We start from the raw sequence: 19,703 nt of genomic DNA on the forward strand, positions 1-19,703 counted from the left end.
TTCCTTCTTTTGTCTATGGGGACTATGAAGGATTTTCATATTCAGAAAAAAATATGTTTAAATATTACTTTAATATAGCTATTTAGAAGATAGTTATGGCAAATCAACAAAATAATGGGAGAGGGGGAAAAAAAGGAACTTCTCACTACTTGATCCTAAGGATTGGGTGCCTCTAGAGAACTAGAGGACCCCACTCTGACTGCTGTCATCTATAATTTCAGAAAAATTCTTGATCCCTTGTAGAACATCCCACTTGCAAACCCCTTCACAGTAGGCATTGTGCCATCCCTTCAATCATGGCAGCAGTAATAGAAGCCATAAAAAGACTCAAGACACCAAGTTCTAAATCTAAGCTTTGCCACCAATATGTTATGTGACCTTGGGTGAGGGAACTTTCACATCCTTATTTATGAAATGGGAACAAGAGCATCTGTCCCAGCTGCCAATGGATCATCTGTGGTTCAGATGAGAAACTGTACTTTGGAAAGCACAGAGTGCTGTGTAAAGCCAAGGCGGTATGATTTCACTGATGATGGCCTTGGGGTGAGCCCTAGCAAACACGCGGGTGCCAAAAGCTACCAGCTATTGAGTTTCAATTAAGAAACTCTGGCCAGGCAAAGCAGGTCAAAGGGAGGCAGGAATTTCATGGGGGTGTACAGAGGCACTTAGCAAGCAACAGTCCAAGAATCAGCCAGAAAAAAAAAAATCACTCTCCATTACCATAAGAATCCGGGACAACGGCATTAGCAGCCTAGCCTGGAAACCTAAATCTTCAAGTTTTAAAAGCAGGAAAGGAGCAAGATACAGGAGGAAATAGGGAGCATGTTCTTTTCTTGGCAAATTGTGATACTGGCTAAGTTTACTCTCTGTACCCAAAAGTGAAAACTTTTCCTTTGGGGCGTTAACCTTACTGTTTACCTGAAAGCCCAAACCCAAGTTGTAGGATCAGAGTGCCCTTGGGGCACCTACTGGCTGGACTGTGCACCCAACACCTGGTTCCACAGGCAAGCACTCACCAAGGACTAACCTCTCTGGAAAAGGACTACTGAAAATGATACCTTCCTCCAACATTTGTGAATTCAAAGTCCTATTCCATACATATCTGACCTGGAGTTATTACAAAATAAACTAATTCACAAGAAAAACAGCAATGACCTGTATGTTCTTAAAGGTCATCCTTCACTAGCCTCATTTTTAAAGAGGATTCAAAGGATGGTAGTATCTTAATGCAGTATTCCTGAACGTTTCTTAACTAGGAAAATGGACAGACATCTTCTGTTTTTAACAAATTCCGGCTCTACCACTTTCCAGCTGAGTGACTACGGGCAAGTTACTTAACCTCTCTGTGCCCCTTTCATTATTTACAAACAGAGATGATACTACTACTTACCATATAGGACTGATGTGAAGGTGAATGACTTATTATAGGAGAAACAGTTAAGACCATGCCTATCACATAGTATAGGTATTAGTGTATCTTGATAGTTTAGTACTTTAGTATTTTAGTTATGACACTCATTTGCACCAGGCACCATCCACCCCTTCCAGAAAAAAAAAAAAAATTTCTCCAAGAGGTAATCCATCTAAACTCTTGATGGTCCTTGCTCTACCAATATTCCCTTCTTTGTATCTTCAAACTCTCTCCCCACTGGTTATTTCACACACATCATCTACAAACTCAAATATTTCTAGCTTAAAAAAAAAAAAGAAAGAAAAAGAAAAGCTTCTTTTGAACTTGCTTCCCAGCTAGGTAAGGGCCTCCACCTCTCTCCTTAGGTCTTCTCACCATGTTTAAAGCTCCTTTAATTTCAATCACTCTCTTGCTATAACTACTTCTCCCTCATTCTTCAATACTTTTTGCATCAAGAGTGGTGTCCTCATCACCCACTTAAACCTTAAATTATAATATGTATTTGCTTCCCCATTTCATTAGAATATATTTTACTACTTGCCAAACCCCGTGGACACTTCCCAGCGCACACCTCGCTGGCAGGTGTTGACCATCAGTGACGCCGGCACACTCCATCCTGACATGTTTCCTGCTACCACTTGTTGCTTCTTCCCATCTCCCTCAGCTTCCTCATCCTACCCCTTCAGCACTGTAATTGCCTGGTAGACACACAGTTCTCATATGGGAAGATCTCCATCTCACACCCACCTATCCTCTTGCTGTAGACATGTGCACAGAAGGATGGGAGGACACCAAGTGAACCCGTGGGAGACAGGCACTGGGGGGGAGGGGGAGAAGAGCCTAAGCAATGCTGTGGGGAGTGAGATCCCAAGGTACACAGAGAGCCAGCAGACAGCTGATCTCTGGGCTCCACAGACTATCAGGGCAGATCCTAAACGAAGAGGGAGGGAAATCATTCTGGAGCAGGAAGGCCATAGCCTGGGAAGGACTCTGGAAGGACTCTGGACTTTATTTTTTTGGCAGTGGAGAGTCGGGAGCAATTATGTCTGCCACACCCTATAAGGAAGCAATCCCAAATCTTACCATCCTCTCCCCCTATGAAAGATTTCTCACATCTTTTCCTTTTCTCTTATTACTTCAGCTTGTGTTTACAATTTCTCCAGGTTATGACCAAGCTTTCTGTAGCAGTTCATTCACGCTTTTCTTTAAAACTATGCTGACTTCTCCTGGGGAGCCCAGGAAAGTGGGTGGGCCATTGCTGCGGGTGTGGTAGCTTCCCTGATTAAGAGAGCACAGCCCCCACACACAGCCTGCCCTACCCACATGCCCTGTCCATGCCTGCACCTTTTCTACTGGGATACGTTCGCAATACAGATCTTGAATCTCTGACATGATTGTAAGTCTCACGATGGGAAGGTTTACAGCCTTAGATTCTTTTATATTGCCCTGCACCATTCAGAGTGCTGAGCCTATCACGAGTGCACAGTGAATCCTTCCTGTCCAAATCAAGTAGAAATTTACACTAATTGTGAACCTGGAAGGCAGCATGGGAAAACAAACAAAAACCTGAAGACCTGGGGCTCCTTACAAGGAAAGTAGTAAAACTGTACAGAGCTGTATCAGATAAACACATTACTGATTCAACTCAAATACCTGAGTTTTTCCTACTTCAGAGCCCAAATAAGCAATGATTTGTTTTACTATAATGTTGTTTTTCTTAAATTACTAACATTTCCCTGACAGAGCTAGTAAACTAGAACCAAACAACTGAACTAGAACAAAACCAGAAAGCGACACAGTACAGCAAGAAAGGACTCCGGAATATGGCACGTTTGGCAACGAAGCCTGGTTCCATCACAAGTTAGCTGTGTGGCCTGAGGGAAATAGCCTATCTTCTCTGGACCTAAATTCCCTCAATTACCAGATGGGAAAACCACCCAACCCACTGCATTTTGAAAACTAAGGTTTAGAATGGACACCAGGAACCTGGCTCAGAGTAGACACAAAACATTAGTTATCTTGTTTCCTCAATAATTGTATGCCTGCAATGTGTCAGACACAGCTGTAGGCACTGAAGTTGTACAAGAAAAAGTCAAATGCATGTTCTCATAGGGCTCATATTACTCATCCCTCACCTCTGTGAAAACAGAATGAAAGCCCCAGTCTTTTTCCCAGCGAAAAATGCCTGTAATGTCCGTACACAAATTGTATATACAGTGGTAAAGGGGTTAACAATCTAATATCCTAAGAGGAGCAAGAACCCTGCCCCTATATCAGGGTCTCTCAAACGTATTTAGTAAGAATGACTCAGGACCCAGGCCCCACTTCTGATTTACCAAAACAACAACAACAACAACACATCCAAGGTAGGGAATTAGGAATGTGGGTGTTATTAAGTGTCCCAGGAGAGAATTTCATCATTAAGAAAAGACCTAAAAAGAGGTCAGGATCCAACATACCTCTTTTCCCCAGCATACCCAGCCATATTAGGACTATTAAACTCAACTATTAAGAAGTACTTAATATTTGTGAATATAAAATGAAAAATATTTTAATTCTAAGCTACAGAAATGCTATACCCACACAAACTTCCTCAATGACTGCAATACAAACTGTCAATCCCAGTTTATCCACACAGAAGTATTTATTAAGGACCCCCAACATAAAAAAAAGATAAGTTTTATCAGAAAATAGAAAAAAGAAAGCAAGAGCTCGGACATCACAAGGCCCTGACACACATCTACTGACTCAACCAAGGTTGAGAGATGGGATGCTCCACCTCCACTGCTTGGTGACTGGTTGCTCTCTCCTACACCTGTAAATCACTGGTCACCAAGGTGGCAATTGCAAACCCAAGACAAAAATCAAGGGCAAGGTACATCTACTGAAGTCTGGTTAATAACATTTTCACCTCCATGTAATGCACAGGCATTCAGGATTTTTGTAGCAATCCCAGATTCAAGTGGTCTATGTCACAGTTACATGGACCAGTGGAAAAATCCTGGAAATCCTAGTTTATTACTATCCAAATTATACCTCTAAGACTGTTTGTGCTTGGAAACAATTCTGCCATCAGGTCTTATATCAAGTTTGAGGCCAGGTAAAAAGTGGTCTTTGCAAGTGAAACAAGCACTGCTCGCACTATATAAAGGAACAGCTGATGAAAGACTCGACTCTAGATCAGAATGGCACACAGGTGCAAAACAAGCCCCTGGTCCCTGCCATCCTCAAAATTTAAATCACACTAGATACAGTCAACTAAGCTTTTCTTAGGCTTCACAAAAACGGAACTCATGACTCCCCTTGGCAAATAAGGCCCACTCCTTTCAGGGACAAGTAAGTTTGTTCCCCACTCAGGGTAAGCAACTCTTCTGTGGATTCAAACATGGTCTTCCCTTTCCTGTCCTCCTGCTCTTGCCTATCATTCTCCCAGGTAAGCCTTTCCTCATTTGGGGCTTCTTTCCTTATGTGACAACAATGATTCAGTATCTAGAGCTTGATAAAAGGGCCTTTTAGAGTAAGTAACACAAGAATTTAACAGCTTTCTTTTGGATGCAAAAACAGTGGCATTTCTAGGCTAGATCCATGTTTGAGAGCTGGACTAACATCTAAATCAAGGGTGTATAGTTGCCATGGCCATGCTACACTCTTGTCTAATGTAGCACAAAGAGCCCACCTCTGAAAATCTACTCCTCCTAATCCCATCTGCCTAAACTCTACCCTGTAATGTAATCCCCTTATTTCTGTAAGATTGTCAATACCAATGATTTGTCAATGCAGAGAAAATCCAAACTGAGGAAAATCTGGCACAGTATCACACGTGAGGCACAGTAACTCTAAAAATGTTTGGCAGTTCCTTATAAAGTTAACACACATCTACTACAGGACTCAAAAACCTCATGCCTACCTATTTATACAAGAGAAACTTATGTTCACACAAAAACTATTTATAGTAGTTATTCACATTTACCAAAAACTGGAAACAACCCAATTGTACCTCATTTGGTGAATAGATAGACTGTGGTATGTCCATTCAGGGAATCAGTACTCAGTAACAAAAGGACTGAGTGGATACATACAATAACATGGGTGAAGCTCAAGTGCATTAAGATAAATGAAAGAAGCCATTCTAGAAGACAACATAGTATATCACTTACATGCCATTCTGAAAAGGCAAGACTCAGCAGTATTTGTCAGGAGCTGTGGGTGAAGGGTAACCACAAAGAGGCACAAGGAAACATTTTGGGGTGTAGGAATTAAATTTGATTGTAGTAGTTATAAGACTGAATACATTATATTTGTCAAAACTTAAAGAACTACAAAAGGTGCATTTTATGGTATGTAAGTGATACTTATATAACTCATTTTAAATTTCTTAACCTGCTAATATAGAACAAAGAATATTTGAAATAGGGACTCAAGTTTCAAAATCATGAATAGTTTAGATATTTCATCTCAGGAGATACGGAGAAATTTAAGCAAATTTAGATTATGATTGTAAATGTGTTAATTATTAGACAAAAAGAATCCAATTTTTTGTTGTGTACCTTCTAAAAGATTTATATAAGCAGGACAAAACATTTTTCATTTCACCTTTGACTCTTTATGGCCTATTTATATAGACCTTCCCCTCCCTAAAAAAAATACATATATTAGGGCATCAATTTTTGCCAAAGACTTCTTGATCCTTAAATGATCCTAATATTCTTCTTTGGTGCCTATCAAGTCACCATTAGGTTGATTATGGTCTTCTGTAATGCATCTGGTGTAACTCAGGCATATCTGCTCTGGAAAACTAATGGAATCATACAGCTGTGACCCAATGTCAATTTCAGAGTGCTTGACATTTTTCTTCTTTCACAAGATCTGAAATTTTGCTTTGCAATCAATTTACATATTGTATGGCTGGAGGATCCTGAGACCATTAGAGAGCTACACCAACAAAACAGCAGGTGTTAAGTGGCAAGTAGGTTTTGGGGTGGGGGGCGGGAATCATATAAGTGATGACCCTTTAGTGAATATAGTCTTGTTGTAGCTTTTACTTCCCTCTGTTGCCTAATTATGATAGGGAATCAGATATTCAACTAATACATTAAAAGTGAAGATGCCTCATTTTATCAAGTACATTTGGTTGGTCTTATGCCAATGCTGAGAACCTAGATTCCTTCCCTGAGTACCTATTATACCAGACAGTGTATCACAAAGCCATAAAAATAGCTTAGATGCTTTCTTAAGTGCGGCAGGAAGGAGACATCATTGCCATCACGTTGTCTAACATTTACTGAGTATTTATTGAGCAACTACCAGAATGGGTCTTAAAGAACTTTACTGATACTAATCTAATGCTCTCAATATGCCTATGAGGTCATTCCTATTAATATTCTCATTTGCTAAATTAGTAAAGAAGTCTCAGAGCTATTCAGTGAATTACCCAGGCCCACATAGCAGGTCCTCGGCAGAGCTGGGGTTCACACCCAGTCTAGCTGCAGAGCTCATACATTTAAATACAGCTAGAGCCCCCACGGTGAGACACAAGCAGGACTGACCTCATTCCGGTCCCCGCTCTCCAGATTAGCTATAGCCGAGGCTTCATACTCTAGGATCATCTATAAGCAAATGTCAAATCACTGAAGACTTGCGATTTCCTAAAGAGTAGCACCAAACACAGCACCAAGGGCAGCTGAGGAGCAAAGAACTGAATTTGGCAACTGGCTCCTCCCAACCTCAGTGCCCTTGGAAAAAGTCTGAAGTTGGTGAGGTGGCCGCCCCTGTCACCCAACAGCTGCCACCCCTTTGTGCTCTTCACTCGGGGAGGCAAGCTGTGCAAGCAGCTTCTTGCACCCACACTTTAGAAAAACCAGACTAAATATAGCCAAGTTTGCTCTCATGAGCCAGCTCAGAGCTGGTAGCGCTGCTACATTCCACTTCAGAAAATTGGGGAGAAATCAGCTTGATTTACAAGAGAGCAGCTTTCCTTGCTTGCTCCTGTGGTTTCAAAAGGACCATATGCAAGATCCAACTGGACTGTGGGGAGTGCTGGAGGTTTGGCCAAGCAGATAATAGAGCCCACAGGAAGAGGACTGTACCAGACATGGCTTAGTAGCATTCTCATTCACTTTCCTGCCCTAAAAGGGCTGAACAACCACAACACCAGGACTTTGGCGGGGGGGGGGGGGGGGGAGAATCCATTTGGTAGAAATACTCTACCGACACCACTGTTTTATGCTCTTTCTCCCATCCCTCCCCCCGCCCCCATCAATATCCTGGTCCAAAACTCACTTGAACACTACCCCCTTGGTTAGGCTATCCCATCCAGCTCAGAACTAAATGCTCCATTTGTTCTCATACCTCCTACGTTTTGCTGCTTGTACTTAGCACTTAGATCATTCCACCTATCTGCATCTTGGTGTTCTTCAGCAAAGTAATGATGAGGAGATACAGAATGGGCTAAGCTCCCTTCTTTATTAGACTCCTCCCCTCCCCAAATCTAGGAGACTTCCCTGGCACACCGGCTGTGTTCTTTTGGCTATGAACAGAAGATGCAAAACCTTTATGAATGTCGGTGAAAAGAGTTTTCAATTCCCTACCCGTCTCCTAATTAAATGCACAACATATGACACTCCTGGAGTTCAAGCACCAGCTTCAGATCCCGGGATACCCCTCCTGTAGCAGGTCACCACAGCATCCACTGTGACTCAGCAGAGCAGAACAGTTACGGCAGCAAAGTTCTATGCAATCTCCCCTAATGAGCACCTGCCCTGGTTTCTTCTGGCTTAAGACTACACTAAGAAAGAAAGGGCTGGGCCAGGCAATGCAAGAGTAGGATTAAATTGAGAGATGCCTGGGGGGCTCAGCGGATGAGAGTCTGCCTTCAGCTCAGGGCGTGATCCCCTGCGAGGAGCCTGTTTCTCTTCCCTCTGCCTCTCTCTATCTCTCTCATGAATAAATATTTTTTTTTTTTTTTAAGAGTAGGATTAAACTGAAGCCGTGTCTGAACTGGTTGAGAGGTCCTCAAGAAGTGGCAGGAACCACTGTCCCAGCAAGCATGGAGGCAGGGTATGAACCTGCTTCTTCCACTGGACAGGAATTTTTGATGATGGGCTTCTATTCACCACACTCAGATCTTAAAGGGATTCATAGAAGCTGCTGGTACAGGAAAGTTAGATCTTATGCGCTAGAGAAAAAAATTAAATTTAGGTTAAAAAAAAAAAAAAAAGACCCCTTGGTGATAAGTGGAAGAGAATCAGGCAGGAGTTAGTTGAATAACAACATCATGATGCAGATTAGAAATTGTTAGGGAAACCGGTCTAAACTTCCATTGCTTCTACGGCTCCTACTCTGTATGTGAACACAGGTGGGAATCAGAAGCATCCATAATCTACCTGTTAATTGTCCTCCTGTCATTCATTCAACAAGCTTCATGAAGGGTCTACCATGGGCATGGCCTAAGACACAGTGCCTACCCACACACAGCAGCACCAAGTAGAAGACGGGATTACAAAGGAGGGTCTCAAGAAGGAAATGCAGTTAGAAACATGTCGGTGGGTGAGCACCAGGAGCTATCTCCCTCCTTCCTTCTGGCTCATATAAGGGGAAATCCATGAGGACACTTCCAGTCTCTCTTTACTCTCTCCTGGGTTCTTTCCAAAAGAGGAAATAACTACTAAGATGCAAGTCTATAAAAGGGAACAAAGGACACGTGGCTTGGGCCTCTATCCTCCCCTTGAGTCCCACTTGCTGCTGCAGGAACCTATACTCCATGGCTCCCCAGGCTGATACAGGGGGAGGCACTCCTAGGAGGGGTATGTTCTCTGCTTGGATGCAGTATTAGCGAGTCTGCTTTATCATCCAACTCAAAACCAAAACCAAAACCCAAAACCCATGGAGTCTTGTTATAAAGAGGGCACTTTAGTCTTCCATGAGTCCCTGTGATTCAGTTCTGAATTCAAGTGGAATAGAGAGCCTTCATTTATGACTGCTTCTGCTATACATGTTTGACTAGCTCATTTGCCCTTTCCCCCAGCTGCTATTATTACAATATCTTCCTGATGGGCAGTTTTTTTGCTCTTTTATAGGAGGAAAACCATAAAACCTGAGTGTTGAATGACTTGGAGGCCATTTGAGAGTCAATTTCTTCGTTTAGGACGGAAAACTCAGATTCCTTAACGCAGATGTCATTTAGAGCATACCACCTTCCATTTGAATTCTTTGGGGAGGGGTAGTGCTGAATATTGGAAATCATTTTTCTGCCACATAAGAGAGACTAGTCCATTAGATCTGAAATAGAAACACTACACGTGAAGTTTATCCTCTCCACTTTCTTTATGTAGCACTGAGGTTAAAGCAAGGAGGAAAGAAAATGGGAATAAGGAGTAGGAATACTGTTCTCTTGTTTCGGGGCATTTTTACCCCGTTTGTGAAACTGTTACAGTTTCAGTGACAGTGAAACTGTAACAGTGAAACTGTCCCAGTCCTTTAAGTGCCAACCACCAATCTTGGAATACAAAGGTGAATACAACACTGTCCCTGAGGACTCTACTTTTTTCCTTTCCCTGTATAATAATGCAATCCATGTCTGTTAAACATCACCTCATGGACACAATCATCTACACAGTCCATCCATGGGGAATGGATTACTTTGTGGTTTCTGCATGCTACCTCCTCTCTGGTGGCCCTAATTTTTCCAGCTATTCGGGGTAACTTTCTAAAATACTATTATTTTTTTTTTGAAGAAAGACAATGGATGTAAACATAATCCCAACCTGAATGCAGACCATGTGCTCTATGGCTGGAAAGCACAACTCTAAGCTGCCCAGCTGACCATAAACACGAGGCATGGGTCTCCACCAGGCTAAGGAATAGAAACAAGATACTGTAATTAAATTCAAAGAAAACAGAACCCATGGTAGCCAAAAACAAAGGGCACCTCTTTGTCATTTTAAACTCAAGGCTACAGGTTCAGCAAAATGAAAGAGCTCCCTCCCAATTTGTTCTTAACACCTTTAATACTTTTAACACTATACACTTAACACAAGGTCAAGCTTAAACAGGTTACACATGATAAAAAAAACCTTCTAATTTGCTACTAATTAGGCTTGTATGAGTAAGTGAAAATGCAAGATATGAAACATGCCAAAAAGGTTTTTTGTTTTTTTGTTTTTTTTTTTTAAGAAGGATGGGAACACAAAAACATTTACTGAGGATCTATGTTCTAAGCACCCTCCCGTAAGCTCTCTCCTTTATTAAATCGTCCCAACTCTCCTGGGAAGTAAACAGTAGTGTGACTTTTTCCCAGATACAGAAACTAAAGTTCAGATGTTAAGTACCTATTTCCTATCCAGGTCCTCCGGCAAAAATTCCTTCTCTAATCAGTGTTTCTCAATGAACTTAGGGACACAAGCTGTTACTTGGTTTTGGGTTGTGAACTTTGTATGGGATGGCCATGCGCTGAGGGACACACAGCTGAGGGACCCATGGACAAAAAATACCAATAGTAGCCCCAATATATCCCAGTAATGCACTAGGACTGTTACCCTCCAATAAGAACCACTTTTCTAAAGGACTCTTCAAGTATCAGGACAAAAGACTAAAGAGGAGCGCTCCCTTTAAAACTCTCCCCTATCTTCAGGGTGCCTGGTTGGCTCAGTGATTGAGGGTCTGCCTTTGGCTCAGGTAGTGATCCCAGGTTCTGGGATGGAGCCCTGCATCAGGCTCGCTGCAGGGAGCCTGCTTCTCCCTGTGTCTCTGCCTCTGTGTCTGTCATGAACTGAATAAATAAGTCTTAAAAAAAAAAAAAAAATCTCCCCTACCTTCAAATCTCTCAGAAGTCTTGTTGCATTTAGGCTCCTAAGAAAGCCCTACGCACACTTATGGAGTCAGTTACAAAAGTGGTCATGAATTTATTTCCTATACATTCCATAATCATTCACTGAGTATCTACCTACTATGGGTCAGGTACTGCAATATTGGCTGGGACAGCAAAGCATACAAGATCCCAGCCTTGAAAGGGTTACAGTCTTATAGTCAGTCTATCGAGAAATTAAGTATGGAAATGTTAAAATAGGTGTAAGCACAGGTACTAGGGAAGCATAGTGCAGAAGGCACCGCCCACAGACTAGGGCAGAAAGCTGGGAAGGCAGAGGGTAAGAGGGTTGAGACAGGTTCCCAGAAGTGGTGAAGTTTTTCCTGAGCTGTTTGAAAGATCAGGTGGGAGTAGCCAAGAAGGGCCCAGTCTAAGCTGAGCAAACTGTCTTTGCAAAAACAGAACTAGGAATCCTCTTTGCAGTCAAAGTATAAAGGACTTGCTTTATTCCTCAAGTTGAGACCTCATTGTGATTCAAACTCAGGATCTCCTGCCTACGAGACAAGCACTTGAACCAATAAATCTCTAGAAAATAAAATAAGCCTCTGCAGTCCATGTGTACTTCATTTTGAAGCTCTTGTTTTTGCAAGGTCTGCCGTTGCTGGTATAATAACCCATCAGACAAGAAATATGACTAATTTTATACTTCTTACACTGAACAGGAAATTGTTTTCAAATGCACGGAGGGCTGGCAACCAGTGGGAGTGTCCCTCACTTGGGAACACAAAAAAGTGAAAAGAGGATAGTCAAGGTCACGTGAAGTGTGAGGCAGAAGGGGTGTCAGCAGGTCAACCTAACCTTGGCCCAAAGCTCAAGATGAGCTTTAGCTTTTTTATCTTTTCTCACTCATCTGAAGTCTAATTTCACTTACCATCAACTGTAACAATGCAGAAAGCCAGATTCTCACCTTATTAGTACATTTGCACTGTTGAGAAAACTTACAAACCTCTTTGGCTATTTTTTTTTTCAGAGCCATGTATGTTAGGATATGTAATATAGAAACCACGGATGTGAATATAATAAATATAATAAGCTCAGAACCTCAGTCCAACGACTATAGTTTTTTGAGGTAAGGTACTGAGCAGAAGAACTAGGTTGTTGCTACTTCAGGTGGTTAAGTAATTATAATGAGAGCAGGAGTAAGGGTAGTTCGATTGCTCTCTTCTTGGGCAGGGAGGAAGACGGAAGCAAGCCCTGTGATTCCCTCTAGACTACAAGGAACAGGCTCATTTCCCCTTGGCAAGGAGCCAGATGCAGCTGGTCGGCATGCCCTCTCCTTCCTATCCCAGTGCCCCTTACCTGAGCCACACTCAGGAGACCTAACTCTGCGGGTAACTGTAGGCTCTCCTTCAGTCACACAATTATTTTATCATTCAGGCACAATTTGACCTCTAATGTGACATCGCAAACACATCTGGTCCACATATTCTTCCCCATGAACTGCCCTCCACAAAAAAAAAAAAAAAAAAAAGTCTGTGTCCCAAGGGAAGAGAATCTAAAATGAAAACTGGGGATCCCTCACCAACCTCCTGCCCCTGCTTTCAACCGGGAGATTCGAAGGAGACAGTTATTGTAGAGCCAAAACCGCAAAGCCAAAGGCCAAAATTAAACTAGGAAAGAGAGGAAGGTGGTCTTCAGAGAAAGGATTCACCCAAACGGAAGAGGCTGGTTGTTCTTTTTTTTATTCCTGGCTGATTTCCATTTCTTTTCTGCAAAGTTTGCTAACCTCGGGATGGTCGTATTAACAGAGGCAGGTGTGGGAACACCTCCAACGCCCCTGAGTACATCCGCTGCCGCCGCTGCCCGGGGTGTGCAGGATGGGGCCCTGGCCCCGGTCGAGGACCGTGCTTCCCGATGACGCACCTGGCCGGGGTCCCCTCCCACGTGTCGGGGGTGCAAAACCAGAATCCCCCGTCCGGAGGCCACCCCGCCGACCGCGGTGCGAGGGGCGGCGACAGGGGAGGCTCGGGGCTTCGACCTCCTGCCGGTCTCCCCGGCTCCCCGCCCGCTCCCAGCGCACCGTGCCGCCTTGGGGGTACTCTTCGCCTCCAACCCCAAAGTCCTGCGCACCTACGTGTCTTTCCAAAGCAACTGAAGGAAGCGCCTACTGGCCTTCCGTGGCTCAGGTGAGTGCCAAGAGGTGTAGGAGGAAAGGGCCCGCTCGCCACCACCCCCTCTCCTCTCTCCTCCCCACGTTCCCCAAGATTCATCAGGGACGTGTGTATTGGGGTGCGCGGGTTGGGAGAGGGAGCTTAAAATGCCCAAGCGTCCCTTACCTTCCACAGCCATTCTCTCAGAGCTTCCCTAACGCATGCATAATTTTCCCGGCCGAGATACTCCTCCTGCCCCGCGCTCCCCCCTCCTCGCGCTTTCGCCTAAATATTCTGCGCTCATCTGCTCTAGGACCAACCTGCCGCGGTCACGCAGAGCGAGGCTGCCGGCTCCGGCTTCGCGCAGGGCGGCCTGGGAAATGTAGTTCCACCACGTGCCTCTAACCCGGGGGGCCGCCCCGGATCCTCGGCAGGGGACGGCCCCGTCCGCACTCTCGGGCCGCAGCCCCCGCTGCAGGCGGCCCAGGCGGGACGACCCTTCCCGGAGTTGTCCCGTGGGCAGAACCAGCGACCTCCCCACCTCCCCAGACGAGGAAGGGACTACATTTCCCAAGATGCCCTGCGCTGGGCTTCGTTCGGCGCTGACTAGAGACCCGAGATTGAGTTCTCCGCTGACATTTGGAAGCGGGTGAGCACCTGGCGGGGGTCGTGCGGAGGGATGGAGGCGGCGAGGTCTGTGCTGGGATCTCGTGGGCTTGTTCCACGGGTTAGCGAGGAGAGCAGAGCCCGCTGCACGGGGTGCGGCTGAAAGTTGTTGCTGTGCGCCCCGGGCTCCGCGGGGTTCTGGAGGGTCCCGCCAGGTGGTAGAGCTTTGTCCGAGCCTCCAGGTGCTAGAGGTGGAGATAAATTTAACACGGGTCGGGGGGGGGGGGGGGGGGCTTAAAAACTCCAAACAGGCGTCCTCCTCAAGGCTTTTGGGTTCCTCAAATCCAGGAACCAGGATCCCCACCTGAGGATGTTAGAGGATGTTAGGCTGCCTTGCTTCCCAGCTGGGAGACTTTCAGCTTCTGTGGCCTGGAAGCCCATTGGCGGTCTGTGATGGGGCCCGACAGTTAACCACAGCACCCAAGAATTAGCGTTCTTTCGACTTCTGACCCTGTGTCCTCACCCCCGGTGTTGGTGCTGTAAGCAGACAGGAGAAAGAATCACGTGGAGGGCAATAGAGTTCCAGAGCTGGCAAATACTGATAAAAATGAAGTTCCCAAACCTTTTGTTTTCTTGCATGTGGAAACGCAGATGCAGTTATGACTGGTAGCGGTAAGTGAATGGTTTTGGGAAAATAATGACTCGGGACTATAGTAAGTTTTTTAAAGGCCTTGAGGAGCTTGGAAATTCGAATGATGCCACTTCCACTCAGCGCCCAGCTCTTTTACCCCCTTGCATAGGGGGAGTGGAAGTGGCATCATATATATATAATTATATATTATAATTATATATATAATTTCTAAAAACTACTCTGGAAAATAATTCTAAGAAAGCACAAATATTTGATTCTTCCCATAAAGATGACTCTTTAGATTTCCTTTGTCTTGGTGTTTTTTTTTTTTTTTTAAATTTTCTGTGTACCTGCACACCTGTTTTTCTGGTCACTAAGAATGTGTGCCTTGTCCTACTATTGAGTAATATGGCTGTCTATTTTAAAAATACTTGTATGTCACTCTTAAATGCCATTGGTGATACTTTAACTGTGTCCATAGAGCTGTGTGCAAATCAAACCCAAGGCTTCCATCCTTGGTACGGTAGCCAGAGTCCTGTTCAGTGAGACACAATGGGTATTTGCCACGGGTAAAATAATTTTCCAACCTAATTTGTAACCAAGCATTTCAAAATGTGGAAGGAACTGAAATCCAAGTGCTTTCTCTCCCCTCTCATTAAGTCTTTCCTTAGAACGTTTGTAGAAGAAAGCCATGGGACAGGCAGCATCAATGGCTCCCAAGCTTGTCTGTGCACAGCCTTTTACAAACACACAATCTTAAGCCTCGCATTAATCTCACAGAATCTGGATTTCTGAGCATTTGAATAGGGACACTTAAGTTTTAAAAACCCACAGGTGATTCTCATGTGCAGTGAAGATGAAATGACCTATTTACCAGCCACTCTTTGATTATCTATGCCTTCTCCTTGCTACAGTAAAGCAACAATTGATCTGTCATTCATTCGAACAATAGTAATATATTACCAAGGTAATATATGGTAGGCTGAACTTCTAGAAATGACCCTCAAGATTCTATACTAGAATCCCCTGAACCTAGGACCCCTAAACTCATTACAAATGAGTCATTCCTCCTGTGATTGAATTATGTTAAAAGGCACAGCTGACCATAAAAATGGAAGACTATCCAGGTGGACCTAATATAATCTGTCAAGAAAGAATTTTCTACTACTGGTAGCCAAAGGGGAGAGCAGAAGGAGAACTCAGAGAGTCCAGGCATGAAGAGGACTCAACACATATGTTACTTCTTTGAAGAGACAGGCATGTAAGTAGGGATACAGGTGGCCCCTGGCAGACAGCCAGCAAGCGGAAGGGGGCCTCAGTCCTATAGCTATAAGGGACAGGATTCTACTAACAACTTGAATGAGGCTGGAAATGGATTCTTCCCCAGAGACTTCAGATAAGCATTCAGCCCACCTGACACCTGATTGAGGTCTTTGAAAACCTGAACAGAGAATACAAGTGAGCCCTCTGAGCTACACAACTGTAAGCTAGTAAATCAGTATTGTTTTAAGCTACTAAATTTGATTCTTTTCTATTTGTTAATTTGTTTAGTGTGTGATGCAGCAATAGAAACTAACGGGATACATCCTGTATACAACAAACAGCAATTCTGGACCTATTTTTTTGTGGATGGGGTCAGTTAAAAAATAATGATTTTAATGCCAACAAAGTAAATCAGAATTTCTGGAGGTAGGAGGACTCCCACCCCTAGAATTTTATTTTTTCAAGTTTTTCAAGTACTTCAAGAGATTTTAATCTGAAGCTTCCATTGAGCAATCTTACTAAAGGGTTAGAGACCAAAATGCCTGGGTGAGAAGAGATATTTGGCATTCCCCTCTGTTACTGAGTCTTGTCATGGCCTTGCAACTTACCCCCTGAATGTGGGCTTCCTCTCCACTCCCTCTGCTACCCTGCTGGAGGATTCAGACCTGGGTTTCACTTAAGTAATGTGAATGATTCCACTGGCTCCATGAGGACAGGGGTAGACTGGTTTTGCTTGCCTTCGATGTTTAGGCCACTAGTACTATTTCTTTGCCTTGTAATAACTACATAATATATACATAATGTGTCTATAAATGATGACTAATTGAAGGAGTACGTAAATAAACTACCCAGTCATGATTAGATCTACATTCTGCCCAATGACACTTCAAGTTAATATTTTGTTTTTGTTTTAGTGTTCCATACCAGCAGAAGTAGATATTTCTACACCTGGAATCAATTCAAAAGCAACTTAGAGACAAGGGAATCTGAGCCTTCTCATTTCACAATTAGGGCAGAGAAAATCATGCCCAGGTAACACCATGGCAGGACAATGTCTAGAATCCAGGTCTGGGCCAAGGCTTTTTTTTTTGTTTTTTTTTTTTTTGTTTTTTTTTTGTTTTTTTTTTTTTTTGTTTTTTTTAGGGAAGTGATGGGGAGTGGAATGAGAAGGTTTCTATTGCTTTAGACTTGGTGGCTTTAAGTGGAAAAGGCTGGGGCAGCTATCCTTGCTTCAGGTTCATGGATAGGTTGGGGTAGCTCTACCTTAGGGTCAGGGGCAGTGGCTACTCAAGGGACAGCCATTCTCATAGTAATGGCAAAAGAATAAGTGGGCAAAAGGAAGCATGCAAGCCTTTTTTTTTTTTTTTTTTTAAGATTTATTTTAGAGAGACAGCGCTTGCTTGGGAGGGGCAGAGAAAGAGAATCTCAAGCAGACTCCCCGCTGAATGGGGAGCCCAATACAGGGCTTGATCTCAATGCCCTGAGATCATGACCTGAGCCAAAAATCAAGAATGAGCTGCAGAGCACCTGGGTCACTCAGTGGTTGAGCATCTGCCTTTGGTTCAGGTCGTGTTCCAGGGTCCTTGGGATGGAGTCCCACATCAGGCTTCTACCTGCTTGCTTCTCCCTTTGCCTATGTCTCTGCCTCTCTCTGTGTGTCTGTCATGAATAAATAAATAAAATCTTAAAAAAAAAAAAAAAAGAATCAGCTGCTTAACCCAATGAGCCACCCAGGTGCCCAGCACACAAGACTTTTAAAGCCTGGCTCTGAGCTGGGATGTGTTCACTTCTTACCCTTTGTCATTTATCAGTGGAAGTCACATGGCCAATCTAATAGTCAAGCCATGGGGAAATATACTATCCCCATGGAGAAGCCATGGCAAGAATGTGTGCGGAAGGATGAAAAATTGGGTTAATTATTCAACTCCCACCATGGCTATGTATTATTAGTCTCCTATGGTTGCCATAACAAAGTGCCACCAGCTGGGTGGCTTAAAACAACAGAAATTTATCCTTTTATATCCTGGAGGCTAGATGTCTGAAATCAAACTATTGGCAAAGCCATACTTCCTCTGACATCTCTACACAAGAATCCTCTCTTCTTCTTGGTTTATAGTGGTTGTGGCAATCTTCAGGGTTCCTTGGTGTGTTGCTACATCACTCTAATCTTTGCCTTCATCATCACATGGTCTTATTCTTCATGAGTATGTCTCTGATTTTTACATCTGTCTTCCTTATCAGGACAGCAGTCATTAGATTCAAGGCCCACTCTAACTCAGTATTACTTCACCTTAACTTGAAATTTCCAGATAAGGTCATTTGAGCATCACCTGGGAGCTGGTAAAAATTTTAAATTCATGGGCGTCAACCCAGACCTACTGAATCAGAAACAAGAGGGTAAGACCCAGCAGTCTGTGGTGTAACAAGTTCTCCAGGTGATTTTAATTCATGCTAGAGTTTGAGAACCACCATTGTAGAAAACAGAAGTTAGACTTTGCAAAAAGGTACATTTGGCCATTGTTGTTAAGAAGGAGCAAGAGGTAGGACCCAATCCCTACCTGTCTCTGTGTATGTGTTTCTGAGTATGTAGGGTTATTGGAATAAGTGGTGGGAGAGGAATTACTCATAAGAAGGCAAGTGTTAGCAGTAGAGTGGGTTTAACTAATCGCTTACCTGATAAGAATATAATTCTAAGGAATCCAGGTCCTATTTGCCTCATGGATCAGTGGACTTGACAAAGCACTGTTCTATTTTTTTTCCAAAGATTTTATTTGTTTATTCATGAGAAACAGACAGGCAGAGACACAAGCAGAGGGAGAAGCAGGCTCCACGCAGGGAGCCCGATGTGGGACTCGATTCTGGGTCTCCAGGATCATGCCCTGGGCCGAAGGTGGCACTAAACCACTGAGCTACCCAGGCTGCCCAGCACTGTTCTTAAAGTCATCACTGAATTTTCATTTTCTGTGGGTGTGAGAAAGATGGGAGGAGTCATCAGAACTGGTTCCTGAGACTACAGCATGAGCTACACTGGGTAGAATCAATGAAAAGAGGTAGCCAAGGTCTGGGGCACCTGGATGGCTCAGTCAGTTAAGCTTTGGGTTCTTGATTTTGGCTCAGGTCATGTTCTCAGGGTCATAGGGTTAGGTTCCGTGCTTGGCAAGGAGTCTGCTTGGGATTCTCTCTCCCTCTCTACTTCCCCACTTCTAAAATAAATCTTTCCAAAAACTGTAGCCCAGGTGCTCTCTACAGTTTTCAAAGCATTTGTAGAAATGATTATTACCAAAGACTATTGCTGACTCCATACTTCTGTCTTCAACCAGTTCTGGAAAAAAATGACCCTGTAACCTGCCCCTGGCTGTATATGCAGAGCTAAGAAAGAAAACATGCTACAGTTTGTTATAGCATTTCAGGCAGGGACATAGGAAGTTAGTTTACTAGTGAAGTCGCATCTAATGCACAACTAAATTTAACAAAGGGAGTCACCACCAAGGGTTAGATTCTCAAGTAAAACTATAAAATTAAAAAGAAAAGAAAACAGTATGGAGTTTCCTCAAAAAGTTGAAAATAAAGCTACCCTCCAACCCAGCAATTGCACTACTGGGTATTTGTCCAAAGGATACAAACATAGTGATTCAAAGGGGCACCTGAACCCCAAAGTTTAAAGCAGCAATGTCCACAATAGCAAACTATGGAAAGAGCCCAGTGTCCATCAACAGATGAATGAATAGAGAAGATGTCTATATACACAATGGAATATTACTCAGCCAACAAAAACAGTGAAACTTTGCCATTTGCAATGACATGGATGGAACTAGAGGGTATTATGCTAAGTGAAGTAAG

General features: G+C 43.6%; 1 protein-coding gene and 1 long non-coding RNA gene across 7 annotated transcripts in view; one reads left to right on the forward strand and one right to left on the reverse strand.

The window, feature by feature from the left end:
• SAMD12 (sterile alpha motif domain containing 12) overlaps positions 1–13,689 on the reverse strand; it is a 379,209-nt gene extending 365,520 nt beyond the window's left edge. For all 4 annotated transcript variants that reach the window (XM_025451023.3, XM_049092620.1, XM_049092623.1 and 1 more), the window contains exon 1: positions 13,550–13,689. In XM_025451023.3, coding sequence (XP_025306808.1) covers positions 13,550–13,562 — 13 coding nt within the window. In that variant the 5' untranslated portion in view covers positions 13,563–13,689. The remainder of the gene's footprint in view (positions 1–13,549) is intronic.
• The window catches only part of LOC118354188 (uncharacterized), a 285,418-nt gene continuing 279,377 nt past the window's right edge, over positions 13,663–19,703 (forward strand). For all 3 annotated transcript variants that reach the window (XR_004814213.2, XR_007401522.1, XR_004814214.2), the window contains exon 1: positions 13,663–14,012. This is a non-coding gene — a long non-coding RNA (uncharacterized LOC118354188). The remainder of the gene's footprint in view (positions 14,013–19,703) is intronic.

The sequence above is a fragment of the Canis lupus genome, chromosome 13 (genome assembly GCF_003254725.2).
Source record: "Canis lupus dingo isolate Sandy chromosome 13, ASM325472v2, whole genome shotgun sequence".
In the NCBI taxonomy this organism is placed as follows: Eukaryota; Metazoa; Chordata; class Mammalia; order Carnivora; family Canidae; genus Canis; species Canis lupus.